The 18,496-nt window shown below is 34.7% G+C and overlaps 1 protein-coding gene across 3 annotated transcripts; it reads left to right on the top strand.

Annotated features, from left to right (window-relative positions):
- The first annotated feature begins 6,380 nt into the window (after nt 1-6,380).
- Nucleotides 6,381-14,467, top strand: LOC147412073 (RNA-binding protein-like protein). 3 transcript variants are annotated; one of them, XM_086455805.1, is made up of 3 exons: nt 6,381-6,692; nt 13,160-13,469; nt 13,647-14,467. In XM_086455805.1, exons 1-3 carry the CDS (start codon nt 6,506-6,508, stop codon nt 14,254-14,256), a joined length of 1,107 nt encoding a protein of 368 aa, XP_086311931.1. In that variant the 5' UTR covers nt 6,381-6,505; the 3' UTR covers nt 14,257-14,467. The 3 variants fall into 3 exon arrangements, with proteins under 3 accessions (XP_086311931.1, XP_086311940.1, XP_086311948.1); XM_086455814.1 differs by lacking the exon at nt 6,381-6,692 and adding an exon at nt 11,002-11,531 and having other exon boundaries at nt 11,621-13,469; XM_086455822.1 differs by lacking the exon at nt 6,381-6,692 and adding an exon at nt 11,002-13,035.
- Nucleotides 14,468-18,496: the final 4,029 nt, after the last annotated feature.

Below are 18,496 nucleotides of genomic sequence, written 5' to 3'. Positions count from 1 at the left end.
TTACAATAATATATTAGGGAATGTTTGATTGCACAGAAAACTCCAAGGAAAATAATTTCCTAGATTTGCTGGTGTTTAAGTGCAAAACAAATTGAAAAGTTGGGGAAATCCATGTTCCACACGCACAAGATTTGTTGGTTGAGGAGGAAAATCATTTTTTTACCCTCCCCCCCTAAAAAAATAATTTGCAACAGCACTAAAATGTAGATTTTATGCATGCCCTCACTTCAACATATAAAGTTAACATAATCAAGGTCATTTTGGTCAAAATGCAATAAAATCTCAACACTCAACCTATAATCACGGTAGGTAGATTTCAAAACTACAACTATATGCCTTTTTAATTTTATAATCTTCAAACAAAAAAAAAAAAAACACACACACACACACTTTGATACATGTGCCCCTCACATTCTACCTTCTATTTTTTTTTTTTTTAAGTGAAGGACTTTCTTTACTAAGTAAGGTTTCAAATCTTACAAAGGATCATTGAACTCAAATGTATTACTAAATTGATAATCCAACACCACAGTCATCTAGCTTTGATGGAAAAAACTCAGACCCAAAAATAATAAATTCTGTATACATTCTTGGACTTGATCCAATGTTTTGAAAATGGACAACGGCTATTGAACTCCCTAATTTAAAATGAAAATTTAACGGTGAAAAATTACCTCTTAAAGTTCATATTATTTTTTCCTCTACATCCCTATCACATTAGATTATGTTTTTGGATGCCACAAGGTAAGCTCAAGAACCCTTTGTATGATTTGAAATCTTACCAAGTAAATAAAGCTAGACTTATTCCCCTCTCCTCCCCCCCCCCCCCCCCCGCAAAAAAAAAAAAAAATCTAAATTAAATTTTTGACGTGATCTTCCATGATGTATTTAAACACTTGAAAAGGATTTGCCTATTCATTATTTGCTGGGTAAATCATTTGCCAAATAAATATTTTTCTTGCAATCAAACATGCCCTTAGTAACATAGTTTTCTTAAAACGTACTGTCTTTACTTTTCTCCTAAAATCTTCTTCTTCAACGTAGAGGTTGAAGATAAGGCAACTCTATCAATATCCATTCAGTATTGAGATTTCAAGTGAGAAATAGGAATGAAAAAATAAACTAATAAAAATAAAATAAATAAAGATTTTTTACTTTGAAAGACTAAGCTAAATAAACCAAGAGTTTGAGATGATAGGTTCTGAAAAAATGGAATGGAACTTAAGAAGAATTGTACGATAGAACCAGCATCTGCCTCAAATTGATTTAGCAACCACTTTGAGATGGCTTAGGTTTCATTTTTTTTGTCGGGGCCGAAGCCTTGTTATAGAACTTAGGAGACCCATTTCTTTCATTTCATTTGTTCCCTACATCTGGATACCATCAATTGAAATATTAGGAACCTCCCATCATAAATCATTTCTACTAGATCCTTGCAACCACCATATTTGCTTCCTGGATAAACTAATTTTGATCTATGATTCGGGATCTATTGCAATGGAGCTACTATCTAAAGCGATTTTTTGGTGATAAATTTAATTTAATTTTTTTGATAAAAGACAAAGGTTTCTCAGTAATTTGCTATTAGTCTCTGACGTTAGACTTGGTCAAATGGGCTATGTTATTAGTATATAAAAGATTTTTTTTTAAAAGGGTTTATCTTAAATATAAACCAAACACAAATGGATATGTCAAGATTACCCTCAAGTTTAAAAGGGTTGGCTATATCTCAAAACTAGATAGTGCGTTAGTATCCTTGTTTTGTGCTCCCCCCTTCTTGAAAAGGAAAGGTATATCTTTGCCAAATTAATTTTTTTGAGTCCTAATAATATGACTTGCCAGGTACGTGCCATACTCAAATGACTCCATGACGTGGACAAGTTCAAGAATCGTAGATTTGTAAGCCTTGGGATACACTTTTTTATGGGGAAGTGTAATCGTGTATCCCAAGGCGTACAAATCTACAGTTCCCGAACTTGTCCATGTCATGGAGTCATTCAGGTGCCACCTGGTGAGTCATATTATCACGACTCTAATTTTTTTCCTATAATACACCAATCATATAATTAGGCAAATGTCTAGGTGTGGCGTTAGCCGTTATTTTTTCATCATCGACCCCTTCAAACCCAAATCAGTGGAGAGAGAGAGAGAAGAAGAAGAAGAAATCTTGTTAAGTAATAATCCTTGGAGAAGAAGCAACTCTAGAGAGTTTTCAAGAAAGAAGATAGAGAGTCAACAAACACAGATTTTTCTTAATTTGGAAATTAAAAGATCCTAGAAGATCTATATTTAAGTGTTCTAATAGAAATTGAGAGCATAGAAAGGGTTTCTTTGCAGAAGAAAGAACCTCAATATTAGGACCCAAATTCAATCCTATAGCAATCGGAATAGAAATGAATTTGATCAAATAATATTTGATACTTAAGAGGTGAATAAACTTCATATATGTAAACAAAATATATATTGTAATTTACACACAATAGCATAGTAACAACAAATGGCGATTTTTTGAAGAAAAAAAACACATCTAGAATCTCTAAGGATTAAAAAACATGACATTTTCATTTGTGATTAAAAAAACGCCAATGTTTTCATTTTTTTCACATGTCTTGTTTTTTCAATGTTTCATTTTTTTCACATGAAAAAAATTAAACACTTTCTTGTTTTTTCAATGTTTCATTTTTTTCACATGAAAAAAATTAAACACTTTCTTGTTTTTTCAATGTTTCATGTGGGATTTGATACATAATAGAATTTGGTGATTCATAAATGTAAAAACATGAGATTTGATAATAACAACATGATTTTATGGATTTTCATTGGATATATATATTTTTTTCATAACTTATAATATATATATTTTTATCTTTTATTTTTATTGTTTTATCCCATTTTCAACATTTCTCCTGAAGTTTTCCCTTGTCGATTTAAACCCGTACTTCGACTTTGTGACTATGCACAGTAGTTGATCCAAGACTGGTCTGATAAGCTATCAAATCATATCCTTATTGGATTTGGTTATTATCAAAATACAAATCTTTGATTGAAATCTCAAGCTATCAGATCATAGCACGTCGGATTTTAGGTCTGATTTGATCCAATCCTGAGGGGGACATGAGACCCATGGCCCATATTTGTTAGGAATCCATATTGATTAGGAGTCTCTTTGTCACGAGTCCATATTGATCAGGATTCTTTAGTACTATCTATTTTGGGGTTGTATTTTGATTTTTTCTGAAATCCTTATCAAATGGTCCACATTTTAAGTTGGGGGTATGTTTTAATTTTCCAATTTAGTTAGATTTTTATTTAGAATCCTACACAGGAATTTTAATTTTTTTAAAATTTTCTATTTTAATAATTAGGCCATTGTAGGACTTAATAAATTGGAGTAGGGCACTATAAATACATGTAATTTGTTATTTTCAAATCAATGAAGGAATATTAAAGAAGAAAAGTTAATGGTTTTTCCTTATGAGAATTCTCTAATGGTGCGAAACCATTGAAATCATTGATGTGAACATACCTTTAACTATTTCTCGATCTCAATTAAAGGTTTTTTTTTTCTTGTCTCATCTTCTCCTCATTTTTTCTTTATTTTCTATTTCTTATAGTATCATACTTTGCTGGCATGGAAAATACACCACCCTTTAATTTGCACTAGCCAAACCAATCTCTTTGGACCTTATACCCCTCTAAACCCAGCCAAAATCTCCTCATAACCTATGTTTTACTTCTATCCTAGTTTTAGCCATTTTAGAACCTTAAACCTAACCCTAAACAATTTCTTTTATTAAATATATTAATTGTTATTGCAAAACTTTGTATTTTTCCTTCTTGTCATGCATCACATCTATTAACTACCTTATAGTACTAATGCCCTACCCATCAAATAAGATTAGCTTAAAGTGCAATAGAAGACAAAATAAATTAAGATATAAGATATATTTCCGCACCATTTACACAAGTGTACTCCAAAAAAGGTTTTTTTTTTTTTAAATGAAGATTGTACTTCGTTCTCCTTATTTGTCTTCCTCAAACATGCTCACAAAAAAAAGTTAAGTCTTTACCTATATCTCTCCCTCCTACTTAGAAGTGAATCTCATCACCTTCCGATTGGTCATCTCTTAAAAAAATTCAAAGGTAGTAAGGAAATATATTTGCATGAAAAATATATTATCAAAGACTCATTACACTTGTCTTTGCAAAATTGCGTCGTGAAACTACTTAAAAAGCAACCAATGAGCATTGGGCGCAATGCCCAAGGCATTCCTTCCCAAAGGAGTTGGTCTTGAGTTCAAACCCCCTTGTTAGCAATCGACTAGGATTTATCCTTGCTTTCTGGGTCTGTGTGAGGTCTTGCATGTACCTAAGGGATTTTGGACGAGATATGTTGTTCTAAGAGGCCAATTGCCTCGCCTCTACTAGTTAGGCCTATGGGTCCAGAAACCCCATCATAAATAAAAAAAGAAAACAAAAAATTTAGATTGCCACATCTTCATGAAGCCTAAATCCTTGAGATTGGTGCCAAATAGAACATGAACAAAATTGATCATTGTATAAAAAAAAGAACACGGGTAAAGAAGATGAACAAGTGAATTGCCCTATTGAAGGGCAAGTAGGAGGTTAGAGATTATTAGAAAAAAAAAAAAAGAAAGTAAAGAGAAAGAGCTTCTATTGCCAAACCAACTTTTATTAAAAGCAACCCAAGATATATGGTAATTCTTTGGTGTCAAGATGCTCTTAGCAAAAGTTGGTGTGTAAACTTTTTAGAGTTAAGATCGCATACGGTGTCCCATTTCTATAGATACGAACGGTGTCTATGTCGCACAATTTGATTAAGAAATAAATTAGGGTGGCAATCTTAATACAACCCGAGAATCCGACTCGAAAACAACACAAAGTTAATGGGTTTGGGTCATAATAGTGTCAATCCGTCTAACACAATTATTAGACAGGTTGGGTTTGGATTCTAGGCGCCAACCTACATAACCCGTTTAGACAAGTTTAGTTATTCTATTATTAACATGCAATTTTAAATATATCAACAATTATTTAAGAACTTTTTTAAGTTACTCATTTTCTTTTCTAGAATTTTCAATAATTTTTTCATAATACATTTTTTTAATCAAATTCTACACAATATGAAGGGTGTTTTAAGATATTTTTAAATTAATAAATGATTAAATTTTAGTTTAGGAAAATAAAATATTTTTCTTAATAAATTATTTATTTATATTTATATTTTTTACTCCATTTTATTCATTAAAATCTAGAGGTATTTAGTGTTTAATTCCTAATATGGGCAAAATGACCATCAATAAGATTTAAAATCTTACCAAGTAAAACTATTATGTCTTTTATAATAATAATATTATTATTATTGTTATTGAAAAGCATTTTTCTTATTAAGTTAGTAAAAAAAATTTTCTAACCACATCACCTTATAGCATCCAAAAACATGATTTGTTGTCACGTAATTATAAAAGACAAAATTCTATTAATATTAAAAATCAAAATCAAAAGAAAGTTATTTTTTACCATTGAACTTAATTTACGGTTATGTGACTTTATTTTTAATAATGATATTTTATTTTTCATGATGAAAATAAAATTTATTTTTTTCAATAAAGATTAGAATTTTATTAAATAAATTATATATGAATTGAGTTAGATATACCTATATATAAATGAGTTGGGTGTGGGTTTAAATTTTTGACACGATTATTAAATGAGTTGAATTTGAATTTTGTAAATTTTCATAATACTCTTACCTCTCACCTCAACACTACATAAACATGATCAGACCCAACAGAAGGTATTTTAAACACCCATTAAAATGTGCGACGTAAACACTAACCTATTTTATAGAAACGGGATATCGTACTAGATCGTGAGCATGGTTTTTAAACTCGGTATCTTGTCTCGTCTCATTCAGCTTTGATACCGAGTCGTCTCAGACGAGTTTTTTGATAGGTTTGAAACGTCTCGTGAGACAAATCAAAAAATTGAAGGTGACTCGTAAATCTTGGTCAAAAAATGACTTTGTGAGTTGGTCTTATTCAACTCCGATACCGAGTTAACTCAGGCTTTACACCTCGGTCTCGAAAGAGTTTAAAAATCATGATCGTGAGTCAATTTTTAAAGGTTGAGGATCAACCGGTAACTAGCGATCTGCAACAAGTCGGCGGCCCAAAAAAATAAAAATAATAATAATGCTGAAGTGACTAGAGCTTATATCGCAGTTATTGACTTGAAAGTGTAGGAGAACCATAGATTTTTTCATCGATATACGAATAATAAAACATCTGTGGTTCCTATCCACTTTCACGTCAAGAATGCGATATGAGGTTACCGCTTAAGGTCACTCCAGCACGACTCGGTTCATAATTATCCTTTCTTAGTTCATACTCCACGAGTAGGTGCTACGTGCTAGGGCTTTTTTATTTCTAACCTAAAAAGAGGACAGCGAAACAGAGGCGGAGAGAGACGAAGAAGAAGGGAGATGGGTTCACGAGAGAGGGAACCGACACTGTCGCCGTCTCCGTCGCCACGGCATCAGCCTCACCTAAGCAGTCTGGTTGTACGGCCCTCCGAGAGTGGTGGGGACAGCAGCGATTACGAGCCTGGAGAGGTCACTCGAGATCCCCCTCCTTCGTATTCTCGTTCAGAACGATTCCCAGACAACTCAGGTTTGTCTCCTTTTTTTCTCTCTCAAAACCCTAAAAAACTTAGCTAGGGTTCTTATTTTCTATTTCGAATCCCTAAAATTGCAAAAAAAAAAAAATATATATATATATATATACACAATTCCAATCTGTAAAATCCTAGAGAAAAACTGGGTTGATTCTCAAAACCTGGAAAAAAAAAAAGAGAGATAGAAAGTTCACTGCTCATCTCAATTCGAAAAACCCTAGAAAGGAGAGGTCTCTGTTATGCTCTTTGTTATTGTTTCCAATTTGAAATTCCTTCTATATCGAAGATACGAAGTGACATTAAGTTGATGATGTTTACTTTTTTGTTTCTTATTCTTTCTTTTTATTACAAAACGATATAGTTTTGACCTTAGTTAATTATAATATCCCTGCTTTTTTACTCTCGTTTTTTTTTTTTTTTTGCTTTTTCTTCTAATTTCTTGATGGAATGTGTTATCTTTATCATCAATTGCTTTTCGACTATCTTGCACTAGTCCTCTTAATGCATTCATCTATTTCAGCTTCAATTCGTGCAGTTTGAATGTGATTTCTTGAATGCGTGCTAACTACTAAGGATTGAAGAATAAGTAGGGGTGAGCAAACTCAAAACCTTGTCAGGAAATTATATTGATGATCGATGCCTCAAGTACTATGTAGTCTCTGGAGATGCTATCAAATGTTTGGCTAGAGCCAGAAATAGGTGGCACGGCAAAACTAGGGGTACTAAAAGTGCAAGTTGAATATAATCTCAATGGAAAAAAAAAAAAAACTGTGTGAAAGAAGTAAAAGAAGAGATAAGAACTTCAAGTGATTGGGTAGCTCAGGATTAGTATGATTCGAGTCCAAAAAAAAAAATACATGCATTATGTACATACACAAATGATATTATACAAACCAGGTTGTGATACGGACAAATAAAGCTTTCAATTCTCTCTAGAATGTGTTTATCGCTGATTGGACTCTTTATGTAACACTAATGGTTAGTTGTTTTTATTTTCTTTTGGTTGGTCATCATCTCAACCGACTGTTGTGTTTGCCTTTCTTTTTAAGGGTTTTGTTAACGTGTGCCCTTAGGGCACACATTAAAGTGCAATAAATACACTTTGGGAACAAGCATCTGAGGGTATTTTTGGTAGAAAACACAATTTCCCCAAGTGTATTTATTGCACTTTAACGTGTGCCCTTAGGGCACATGTTAACAAGACCCTTTTTTTTAATTATACAATTTATACTTCCTAAAAAAATTTCTTTACCACTAAAACTTTCTAATCTTTCCCTTAGTATTGTAATCTAAGCAATTTAAAGGGTTTCTAAAACTTATGGATCACTTCTCTCAAACGCATGGTTTTAAACTTAGTTTTTTCGAATGGTTTTGGCGCCCACCAAGGCCTAGTTGAACGAGTCGTCTCAAATCGGTTGAATCAAAACATTCCATACCGGTTTGGACATATTTAGATATTTAAATAATATTTCCTTTTTCTCTTATTTGATTGATATATGAGAAATCACAAAATCTCTTTTTTATGGATAACAGATACTGAAATTCATAAAAATCAATTATATTCATGTCAAAAAGAATAAAAACCAATCTACACCAGTCGTCACAACTGAGTTTTCTATAAATGGTCAAATTCTTCAAAATCTTAGAAATGTGACTCGAGTTTTTGATGAGCGACTGATTCACAAAGAACCTCACTCGGTGTCCTTTAGGACTTAAAACCACACTTCTCAAGGTCCAATAAAAATAAAATCCTTTTTTGGGGGTTGAAAAACACGTTTAAAGTTGCTAGACAAGTATCATCTATTACATAAGGTATTTTCTATAACATCTAGAAGCAAGATTGAGTTGTATTCCTGAGATCTTTTTTTTTTTTTTTTTAAATTATGTAAAATTACAAAGTTGTTTTTGATAGTTAAATATTTTGTGTAGTGCTCTTAATTTGGGACAAGGAGCGATGAAATTCTTTTCGATTGGGGTTTTCTCAATTTTAATACTTTGCACCATTAAGGTAGATGGTCTTGATGGATTCTCACCAGGGTTTATGGACCTTCCCTCTGATTAAGCAGTTCTAGCAAGACCTAGACGACATTCATGGGATGTTGGACTTACCATGTTGTATAAGGGTGACTTTGATACATTTTTTTTGCCAGTGAGAAGAAGGGACGTACCAGAATCATTGGAAGTATGAGGGAGTTTGCAAGCTTAGTAAATAGATATGAAGTACTCTTCCTACCTCACAAAGGAGTCCATTTTAATTGAAAACTAACCAAGGCAACCATGTGCAGATTGGACAAATTGGTCTCCTCGGGAGGATCACATTTTTCAAACATTTTAATTGGAAAAATAACCAGCGGAATCAACCGCTATGTGGTTTGGAGGCCTTTAAAGATAAGTTGAACGAATGGAATAGAATAGAATAGGGGGGGAGTTGATTTAAATATGGCTTTTCTTCTAGAGAGATCATTGCATTTGATAGAAAAAGGAAATCGAGCCCATTTTGAAGGATATCACAAGGAGAATGAAAGCTAAAATGGAATATATCGTATTCATGAATGGAAATAGATTTGTTGGCAAGTGCCAATTAGCTTAGTTGGTAAAGTCTTTGAGTGATGATACCATAGACCTGGTTTCAAATCCCGATAGCACCGAGTTATTGAACTCATTAAAAAATGGGCTTACCGATTAGAAAAAAGATTTGTTGGAGGTAGAAAAATGTGGGTGAGGGTACACTTCAACAAAAGAATTTTATATCAATACATGCATCATCAATAAGTCTCAAACATTATATTTTTGAAGAATGTTTTAGAATGTCTTTGAACGTTTAGGTCAAGACCATTAGAAGCTTGATATGGTAATTTTGTTTCTTTTTTCAACCAACTTTTGTGATCTTGTAAATATTTTTTCAATAAATCGCAACTTTTAGGAACTTTGCGATTAAATCGAAAAAGAAAAAGAAAAAAACGTAATAAGGGGCATTTTATTACTATTATCAATTTTTTTTTTTTTTGTAATCTAGGGTGTCAGACTAGATAAAATTTCAACTTTCTCAGATCTAGTCCTAGATGATGCACTAGTATGAGGAGATGACCATGATGAAGATGATGGTGAACCTTTTATCAATAAAGCATTGGAGAATGGGGATGCAAATTAAAATGATGACATTGAATATGATGATATTGAATTGTTGATGAATCCTAACTTGGATTGAGGATTGTGATTTTTTATATTTTGAACAATATATACCTTGACTGTGTTGTGGTCTTGTGGACATATGGATGATAGTAACATGTCTTAGGTTATTTATTATTGTAATTTAATATGGTATTTGATAATATAATGTAAGGCCACCACTTGGTAGGGACGATTACACTGTTCTGACACTAGCCCGATTTCCCCCCTTTATTTTGAGTCATTTTTCCCCTGAATTTTACCACTGCTGACTTCTTTCCAAAATCCGACTTGGTGACTTGGCTTTTAACGGTGTAATCAAATGCATTCGGGCAACACCTAGGCACAATTTGGTTGCTTCTTACAAAGCAATACTTAGGCAAACTATGAAACAAATTATTATGTATGCTTGTCTTCATTCATATATTTCATTAAAAAAAACTTAGAAAAGAGGTTTATTGTGTTTAGAAGATATACTATATTAAATTGCATGCAATGCCTAGGCCAACACTCTTAACACCTATGTGCCCCTTCTAGTGCTTTGCGCCCACTTAGGAGTTGGCCTAGGTGCTAGGGGTCCTGGCTGGGATAGGCGTCAGCAACCACTGGTTGACACTTCAACTACACTGCTTGTAATCAACTAGCAGCCTAATTGGTGACATAGATCCAAGGTGTCTTGTTCTACATGTCTGCTGCTTGAGAAATCATCATTCATAATTCCTAGTAGGGCAAATTTGTGGTCAGCAACTCAAATCTTGTTTCATATTTAGCTCATCTAGATCTATATTCTCCATCTAGGAGCATAACTTCTTGTCTGTTCTTGTTTCTTCTTCAATCCATGCATTTTGGCCTTGCTCTCACACATTTCGAGAATGCAAGCTGCACCAAAGCACTCCTTCCTACCAAATAAATTTTTTGATGGCAAGTTTGTTAATAATTCACCAAATGATACTTATATTTCAAATGCTTTTCTGATTAATTTATGCTGGTTAGTTGGATGGTACTGTTTGTGTAGAAAACCTGTGGTCTATGCTTGGTATTACGTGCTGAGTATGGGTCTACCACCTCTATCTGAAGAGGCGTCAAATTGAGATTGGACTTTCTTGTTGTTTGTTACAGCTTTCAAAGTTGCTTGGTGAAAGAACTTGGGTATTGAGGAAAGAATGTTGGTATGGGTTGCTGGGATGGGAAACCTGGCTTTTAGGAAATTGCTTTTATATTGTGGGAAATTATAGTGATGGATATTTGTTTACAATCTATGAGATTGTATGGTGTTATGATAACTTGAAGGACGTACATGCATCACTTTGGTGCTCAAGCCATGGTGGTGGGTTTGGAATGCTCTGGGAATGGTTATTGTATGGATTTACTAATGTGCGGTACCAGATGCATATGGCATATGCTTTAAGAATTTAGAGATGTTCTTGTGACTAGATTTTGGGAAGTGTGCTTAGCTGGGAAAAATATGGTACCATGGTGGACCTTCAAGTTTAAGTAACAGTAGGATTTTAAAGTTTGCTTCAATAACATGAAAGTTCTAGGATGTGGTAGAGTTCCACCATCATTTCGGAAAGCTGTCCTTTGCCAGGTGAAGTTTGTCGGTGAAGGTTGTATTTTGAAATTTTTGATTTGAAATGCTGCAAGCGATTCCCGTGGGAATGTTCAAGGTTCTAATATTGCTTTCAGCCCCATTCTTTCTGCGTTGTTTGTGAATCTCTGGTATGGTTGAAAATTAGAATTGATTTTTTGTTTTCAGCTGGTTAAATGGCTTAACAAAGGCAACCACTTTTCTGGAGTTCATACAGTGGGTGGATACGTGCAGGGAAGTTTGGTTACTAATTAAATGTGGTAAAGTTTTGTAATTATTTCATGGTAGATGGATGGTTGAATAGAGCTCAACACAGCGGTGGTTATTATTTGGGAATTAATGGTGTGGTTTATGAATGAAAATTGGGGTGGAGATTAAACATATATACTTGAAGCATTTGTACTAGAGATTTTGTGGTTTCCCAGATCAAAGGCAGCCAAATATTAGGAGTTTGGTATTTTGGGATGGAAATGCTGATTTGGTTAATTCCAAGTTTCTCTCTGTTGGAGCACCTATTAGCAGATGTTTTTCCTGAATAAATATCTGCAAACAAATTATCTCTGGGATCAGTATGTATAATAAATAACACTCTTTGACACGAGAAGATTATGTATAGAAAGGGTCCGAAGGACAACCTGTCTCGATTGGATGTGGGGGTGGGAAGAATTTATATGAACGTTGCTTCTACTTCTCTATTTGATAGGGGGGCGTACCTTCCATTACTTATTTGGTCGGCAGTGGTGGATCAGGTCAAGTAGCTCATCAGTGATTCCCTTCACTAGAGCCAATCTGCCTCCCTACTAAGTTTACCTCTGAAGGTTGGCCTTTCAAGTCCAGTTCCACTGACAGAAGTCCTTAAAACAATCTGTACTTTTATTGGGGTGGGAAGAACTCTACTACATACAGTTTGAAGGAAAGAATAGATATGGATCGAAAAGGTAGGAATACTCAAAGAGGAACCAGGTTAGAAATTTGGATCTATGCATATGCACAGGAGTGTCTTTCACCAGTATCTTTCACAGCCATTCAATGAAAGCGTCAAGCTGGGGATCCAATCTTCTCCTCTGCCTTCCATGCGTATAACTGGTGGTGTGGTCTTGCATTGGAATTTAAAACAAAACTGGACACATTTTGTTCTAGGCTTTTGATCCTGATCGACTCTTTAGACATATGGTCTTCCTTGCTTATCTGCAGTTGGCTGGTTTGAATGAAATGTAGTTTCAGACCCAGTGCCAAGGAGTCTGGTGAAGACTTGGTTTCTCCGGATGCATCATTTGGGCCTGATATTTGCAGACATTGAGCCTAAAATTGTAAATGGTTTTTATAGATAGATGGATACGGCTCTTGATTTAGGAACATTGGGTACATTTTTTATTGTGGTCTGTTAGTAACTGTGGTGACTCTGTGTAGCCTCACCATGGTGCGCTGTGTTTATAACTCCAATTAGTTAACTTGTAGCATGGGCTAGTTGCTTGTAAAGGTAAGCAGAGCTGGCAGGTATCTTGTGAGCTTGTAACTATCTTCTGCTCTAACTTCGTGTTTGTTTCTCTTGCCCTATGTGGAAGGAGAGGCTGTGAATTCAGGTAGCCATCATTGCAAACTTATTGGGTCGCAAACCTTCAACTTTAATAAATATCTTGCCCTTGCACTTGATTTTTATTGGACCGATGATTGCTTATGTTTGGACCTTGCTGACATCCATTTCAGGACATGGAATGCGTGCAGCTTCTGATTCACCTTTGCGCCATAAGAAGGTAGATCATCACTACAGATCTGATTTCGATAATTTTGATAGTCCACACCGTGGCCGTGGAGGATTCAGGGGTGGAAGAGGTCCTGGTAGATTTAGAGATTCTTCACCCCTTTATGGTCGAGGGAGGGGTGGTGGGAGGTCCTATGGTAGAGGTTACAATAGGTTTGGTTTTGATCCTGAGCCATTCAGAACTGAAGGTGGTACAATCAGAAATAATCCAAACGTGGCTCCAAGAGAGGGAGATTGGATTTGCTCAGATCCATCGTAAGTTCCAAATAATTTTTTTTTCTTCACTTAGTCGTCAATGCACCATACCCTCATGGGCAGCCATAAATGCCTCATTTTTTCTATCAAGATTTTAGTCCTCTTGTATCTGATTTTTCTTGCTTTATTTCGTATATTGTTTATGTGTTCCTTCTGATTTCGCGCACACTGTTTCAGCTGTGGTAACTTGAACTTTGCCCGGCGAGATTTTTGTAACAAGTGCAACAGGCCTCGTTTCGGACCCAGTGACAGTCCTCGGAGGAACTACTCTGGTCCACCACCACGATTATCTGGCCCCCCAATGGATCGCTCCCCAGGTAGGAGGGACATAAATGGCTACAGATCACCACCTCGAGATTGGGGTAGAAATGGTCCTAGAGATTTCAGAACTGGCCCACCACATGCCAGGCTTCATGGGGGAAGGTTTCCTGATCACAACTTGAGGAGAGAGAGACCGGATTATCGTGAGGAAGACTACAGGGAAAGGGTGAAGTTTGATAGACCAGTGCCTCCTGATTGGGGACAGAGAGACCGTGGGAGGGACAACTTTAATGAGAAACGGGGATATGGTGTGAGGAACGTACGGCAATCTCTGTCCCCCCTGCCACCTCCACCTCCACCTCCACCCCCGACTCGTGGCCGTTGGGTACGTGATATGAGAGAGAGGAGCCGGTCACCAATGAGAGGTGGACCACCCAAGGACTTTCGTCGAGGTACGTATGGGGACCGAGGGAGAGGCAATCGGTGGGGAATGGCAAGGGACCGCATGGGAGAGCACCCATACTAGCAGCTCCGAACAGGCAAGGTAAATGGGTTAAGCTGGCAGGACAATTTGAGTTCCAGCAGATTTTACTTTTTTTTAGTTTTTAGTTTTATTTTTTAAAGGATAACTTCATGTAATTGCATTTTAGATTCCTTGGACCTTTGTAGTAGAAGACTTAAGCTCTGGTAATTTTTTTTTTTTTTCTGAAAATCTTGAAATTGACGTCAGCTTCTTATTGTGTTGGAGGATTATTTGCCGTGTTTCAAAAGGGGTGACGTGTATGCCATTGTTCTTTACCCTCTCTTCCTCTTTGATCTGTCCCCTTAAAAATTAGTGAAGAAACCAAAGAAAAAGTAAGAATAGATAAGGGAGAACCAGCAAGGTTGTTCTACTTGAGCTGCATCGGAAGTTGCAATGAAGATTTTGACTACCTTGGTGTGAAGAAGAAAACAAGGGAGGATTCGTGCAAAATGGGCTGCTTGAGCAAATGCAGACCACCAAATTTTCATGGACGGTTTTTAGACAGAATCCATGATGACCTCTCCAATTGCCACCACCGACCATACCAAAGGAAAATGGCAATGATTCATGCTAAATCATGATATCGAATGAGCATAATCCTCTTTCAACACAATAAAATTAAGGGCAAGCTTGTGTCGTCTCCAAGTACTTACATCATTGATTACCCAAAGAACTTTGTTTATAATTAAACTTGTGATGATCTTAGAAAGTTTGTATTCTTCAGTAATTGATAAACACTAGTTGAAAGTAGTTGTTTACAGTTGTTATTAAGACTAGTATAAAATCCTTCAGCCCAAAAAATAGAAATCTAGTATAAAAAAAAAAATGAGTGAGCTTCTATTTGCCCTCTAACTTTTACTTATTCTCAATTAGTCATTTATTTTCAATATTTTTAATTGGGGTGTAACAAGTAAAAGTTGGGCTAACAATAGCAGTCCTCTTTTTCAAAATCATGCAGTAGCATCCTGCAACTTCACATGCCAACACATCCATTAAGTGAAGGTTGAAAAGTTATGAGAGTACAGGTAAAAGATTCTTGACTCATTCTTAATCTTGATCTGAGAAATCTTCTTAAATTTGAGATTTTTTATAAGAATAAAATGAAGAATCTTCATTGAGATTCAAATCTAGGAGAGATATTCTTTTTATCTACAATAACTCATTCTCCAAATATAAAATTATCAATCAAGTGTACAAAACATGTTTGTGCTTTATTATGTCCTCTCCTTTCCATCCTGATTGCCAATTTTCAAACATTTAAAATTTCACCCGCGAATCAGAGGTGCTTGACTTAGGCTCATCACCTCTATTTCCAAGGTATCAATGGGAGAAGTCATATTGAACTTCATTGTCACCAAATCACATCAGCACCTCTATTGCATGAGTCACTCCATTGAATTTTGATTCATCGATTAAGGGTATCATTTTAACTATAAAAGTTCATGGTCGAGAATCTAAAAACCCCTACTTAAAAGAGCAATGAAGTAAACCCACAAATTTTTTCACAAAACTCACTTGTTCAAGAGAGAGAGCCCACAATGTTAATGGTCCATTAACGTGTCAATAACAAAACTTGCGTCCAAGAATGCAAAAAAACAACATCTTAACAGATTGAACGTATGCAATGCTGCAAAATACAAGAATAATTACCCAGTATTTTACAATGTTGAAAATTTTAATTTCCTTTAAGGCGTCAATTGATAGTGTAACAAATTATAAATGAAATCTCTTAATACAGATGATTAATGTATCTGTAAACCGTAATTTTGATAAGATCGCAGAAATTGAGCCATGTTACAATCTTTAGCAGTTAAAAAATAAAAAGAATCATATTTGAAATGAGGATGTAATTAGAGGAAAAAAAGAAAAAGAAGAAGAAGAAAACCATGAACAAACTCTTTACTTCAATAAGTTGCAGATGATATATGGCAGTATTAGTGCTTCTACTACCAAAATCACAAATTCATAATAGAGTTGAAGTTCTCTAGCTGTAATGTTTCTTGACCAAGGCCTACATTGGCAGTTTGGCTACAAAAAATTAGGAAATTAATTGAATAGGGCAGATCATAAGATCGATGTGTGAATCTAGTGTTACATTAGCATAAAAAAGTTGATCTCATTTAATCTACTAATCCTATAATGTCCAAATCGTATCTTATTAAAAGTATAATATTGTAGTTTGATTAATGATATCTATGAAGGTTGAAAGAAATTTAGAAATCAATCATGAAAAATAATCAAATCTATTGATCACCTAACTATCATAAGAATATTTTTGTAATATTAAAAATAAACGTAGAATTGTATTATATAGTAACAAGTCTACCAACTACAAACCCAGTTTTTGCCTTTAAAATAGATTCATCATGAGAGAGAGAGAGAGAGAGGACCAAGATTTAGGATTTTTCATCATCTTTCAAGATGCCCAAGACTAAGGTTATTTTCCAGCCGTCCAATACTAAATCGGCTTGAGTCTTTACCTCCCTTCACCCATGGAATCCTGAATGATAATATCACTTTGTCTTTAAGGGGTCCATATAGCTGAGATTCACGATAAGCATCATCATCATCATAATCACTACCATCATCATCTTGTTGTCCTGTAATTCTACCACCTCTACAAGGACCCTGCATTGTCATCGTCGATCAAGAATTATATATAATTGGATTTTCCCAACAGCAATTAATGAAATTAAATATTCGAACGATGATTAAAACACGTTGGATTCCTCTGACTTTGACATATCATCATCTTCACTTGGATTCTTCCCAGCTGGAATTCCACCACTACCACCACCTTCAGTGTTTGGTGGTGGTGTTAGTGGTTATGATAATGACCTACTACTACTAGCTAGTACTCTCCTCATCATCGATGTCGTTGGTTTGTTGATGGTATAGTAGTTGTTATGACCTACTAGTAAGCTCCTCCTCATCATCATATTCATCAATATTGATTTTTTGCATCATCAAACTATCAGCCAAATCCAATTCCAAATCCCTAGTAGTAGTAGTAGTAGTAATAGTTGGTCCAACCATAGTTTCATGTGAAAAAGTACCCATGTTTTGTAAGGGAAATAGAAGTTTCATGAGACAGTATACACTAAATAGGATTTAGGATTTATTTATTTATTTAGGATAATATTATAGGCACCCCAATTATTATTATTAAGGGCACCCCCACACCATAGCCAAATTTTTTATTGTCTTATATGGGTTAAAAATTTCAATTAAGAATCCTAATTGTCAATGAAACAACATAACCATGTTTGCAAAGGAAATAAGTTTCACAAGGCAGTAAACAGTAAATAAGAAACTAATAAACAAATGCAAATCCTATTTAAACAACTTAATCTAATCAGATCCATTCTAATCTGTGGTGCAACTTGGTTCGGTTCGATTCGATTTAAGGTCAAATTGGAACCGAACCGACATAGGTCAGTTCCACTAAATAAGAACCAGAACCGAACCAAATTTCATTGGAACCAAACCAACCCAAACCAAATTAAAGTTGGTTTGGTTCGGTTCCACGGATTGTAAATAGTTTATAAATTATAAGTAATATTTTTTAATGAAAAAATAAACATAAAATTTCATATAAGAAATCACAAATCTCTCCATAAAAAACCATTCGTTTATCCATAAAAAATCACTAATCTATGTACTGACTTTTAAAATAATTCATAATAATTATTATATACATGTATATTTATTTATTGCATAGGGGTTCGGTTCTCGATTTGGTTTGGTTCTATACAAGCTTGATCCGAGAATCGAATCAAATTGATCGGTTCTCCATTTTCATAACCCGGAACCGAACCGCAACTTGTTCCAAACCAAACCAAACCACCCCAAAGCTATCGGTTTGGTTTGATTCTCGGTTTGAACCGGACCAAGTTGCACCCCTAATTCTAATCTAACTCTTATAAAAACATAATTCTTCGCAAAGATAAAACTGTAATAAGATTTTCTAGAGATATTAACAGATTTCTATATATTTTGGGATATTTATTGTAACTATTTGGGAATCTAATCCCGTAAAACTGTGACAATATATCATCTTCTATATATATACATATATATGAAACTCAATAGATATCTCAACTCATCATCCATGTTTTAATATTAAAAAATTACCTCCCAATATGCATTTAATCCGAGTCCATTGGAATGGCTTTCACTATGTTCGAATTTTAGTAATTGAATTTTGATGATAGAAATTCTTGATGTTCCCAGATTTGACGGA

This window comes from Akebia trifoliata, chromosome 1, assembly GCF_017979445.1.
Source record: "Akebia trifoliata isolate Shusen 1 chromosome 1, ASM1797944v1, whole genome shotgun sequence".
Classification (NCBI taxonomy): Eukaryota; Viridiplantae; Streptophyta; class Magnoliopsida; order Ranunculales; family Lardizabalaceae; genus Akebia; species Akebia trifoliata.
Note: the sequence above shows the minus strand (reverse complement) of the source record. Positions and strands in the feature narration are given on the sequence as shown.

Coding starts and splice junctions, on each gene's coding strand:
- LOC147412073 (XM_086455805.1), top strand. CDS start 6,506: ATGGGTTCACGAGAGAGGGAACCGACACTGTCGCCGTCTCCGTCGCCA. Junction 6,693..13,159: donor ACGATTCCCAGACAACTCAG/GTTTGTCTCCTT, acceptor CATCCATTTCAG/GACATGGAATGCGTGCAGCT. Junction 13,470..13,646: donor TGGATTTGCTCAGATCCATC/GTAAGTTCCAAA, acceptor ACACTGTTTCAG/CTGTGGTAACTTGAACTTTG.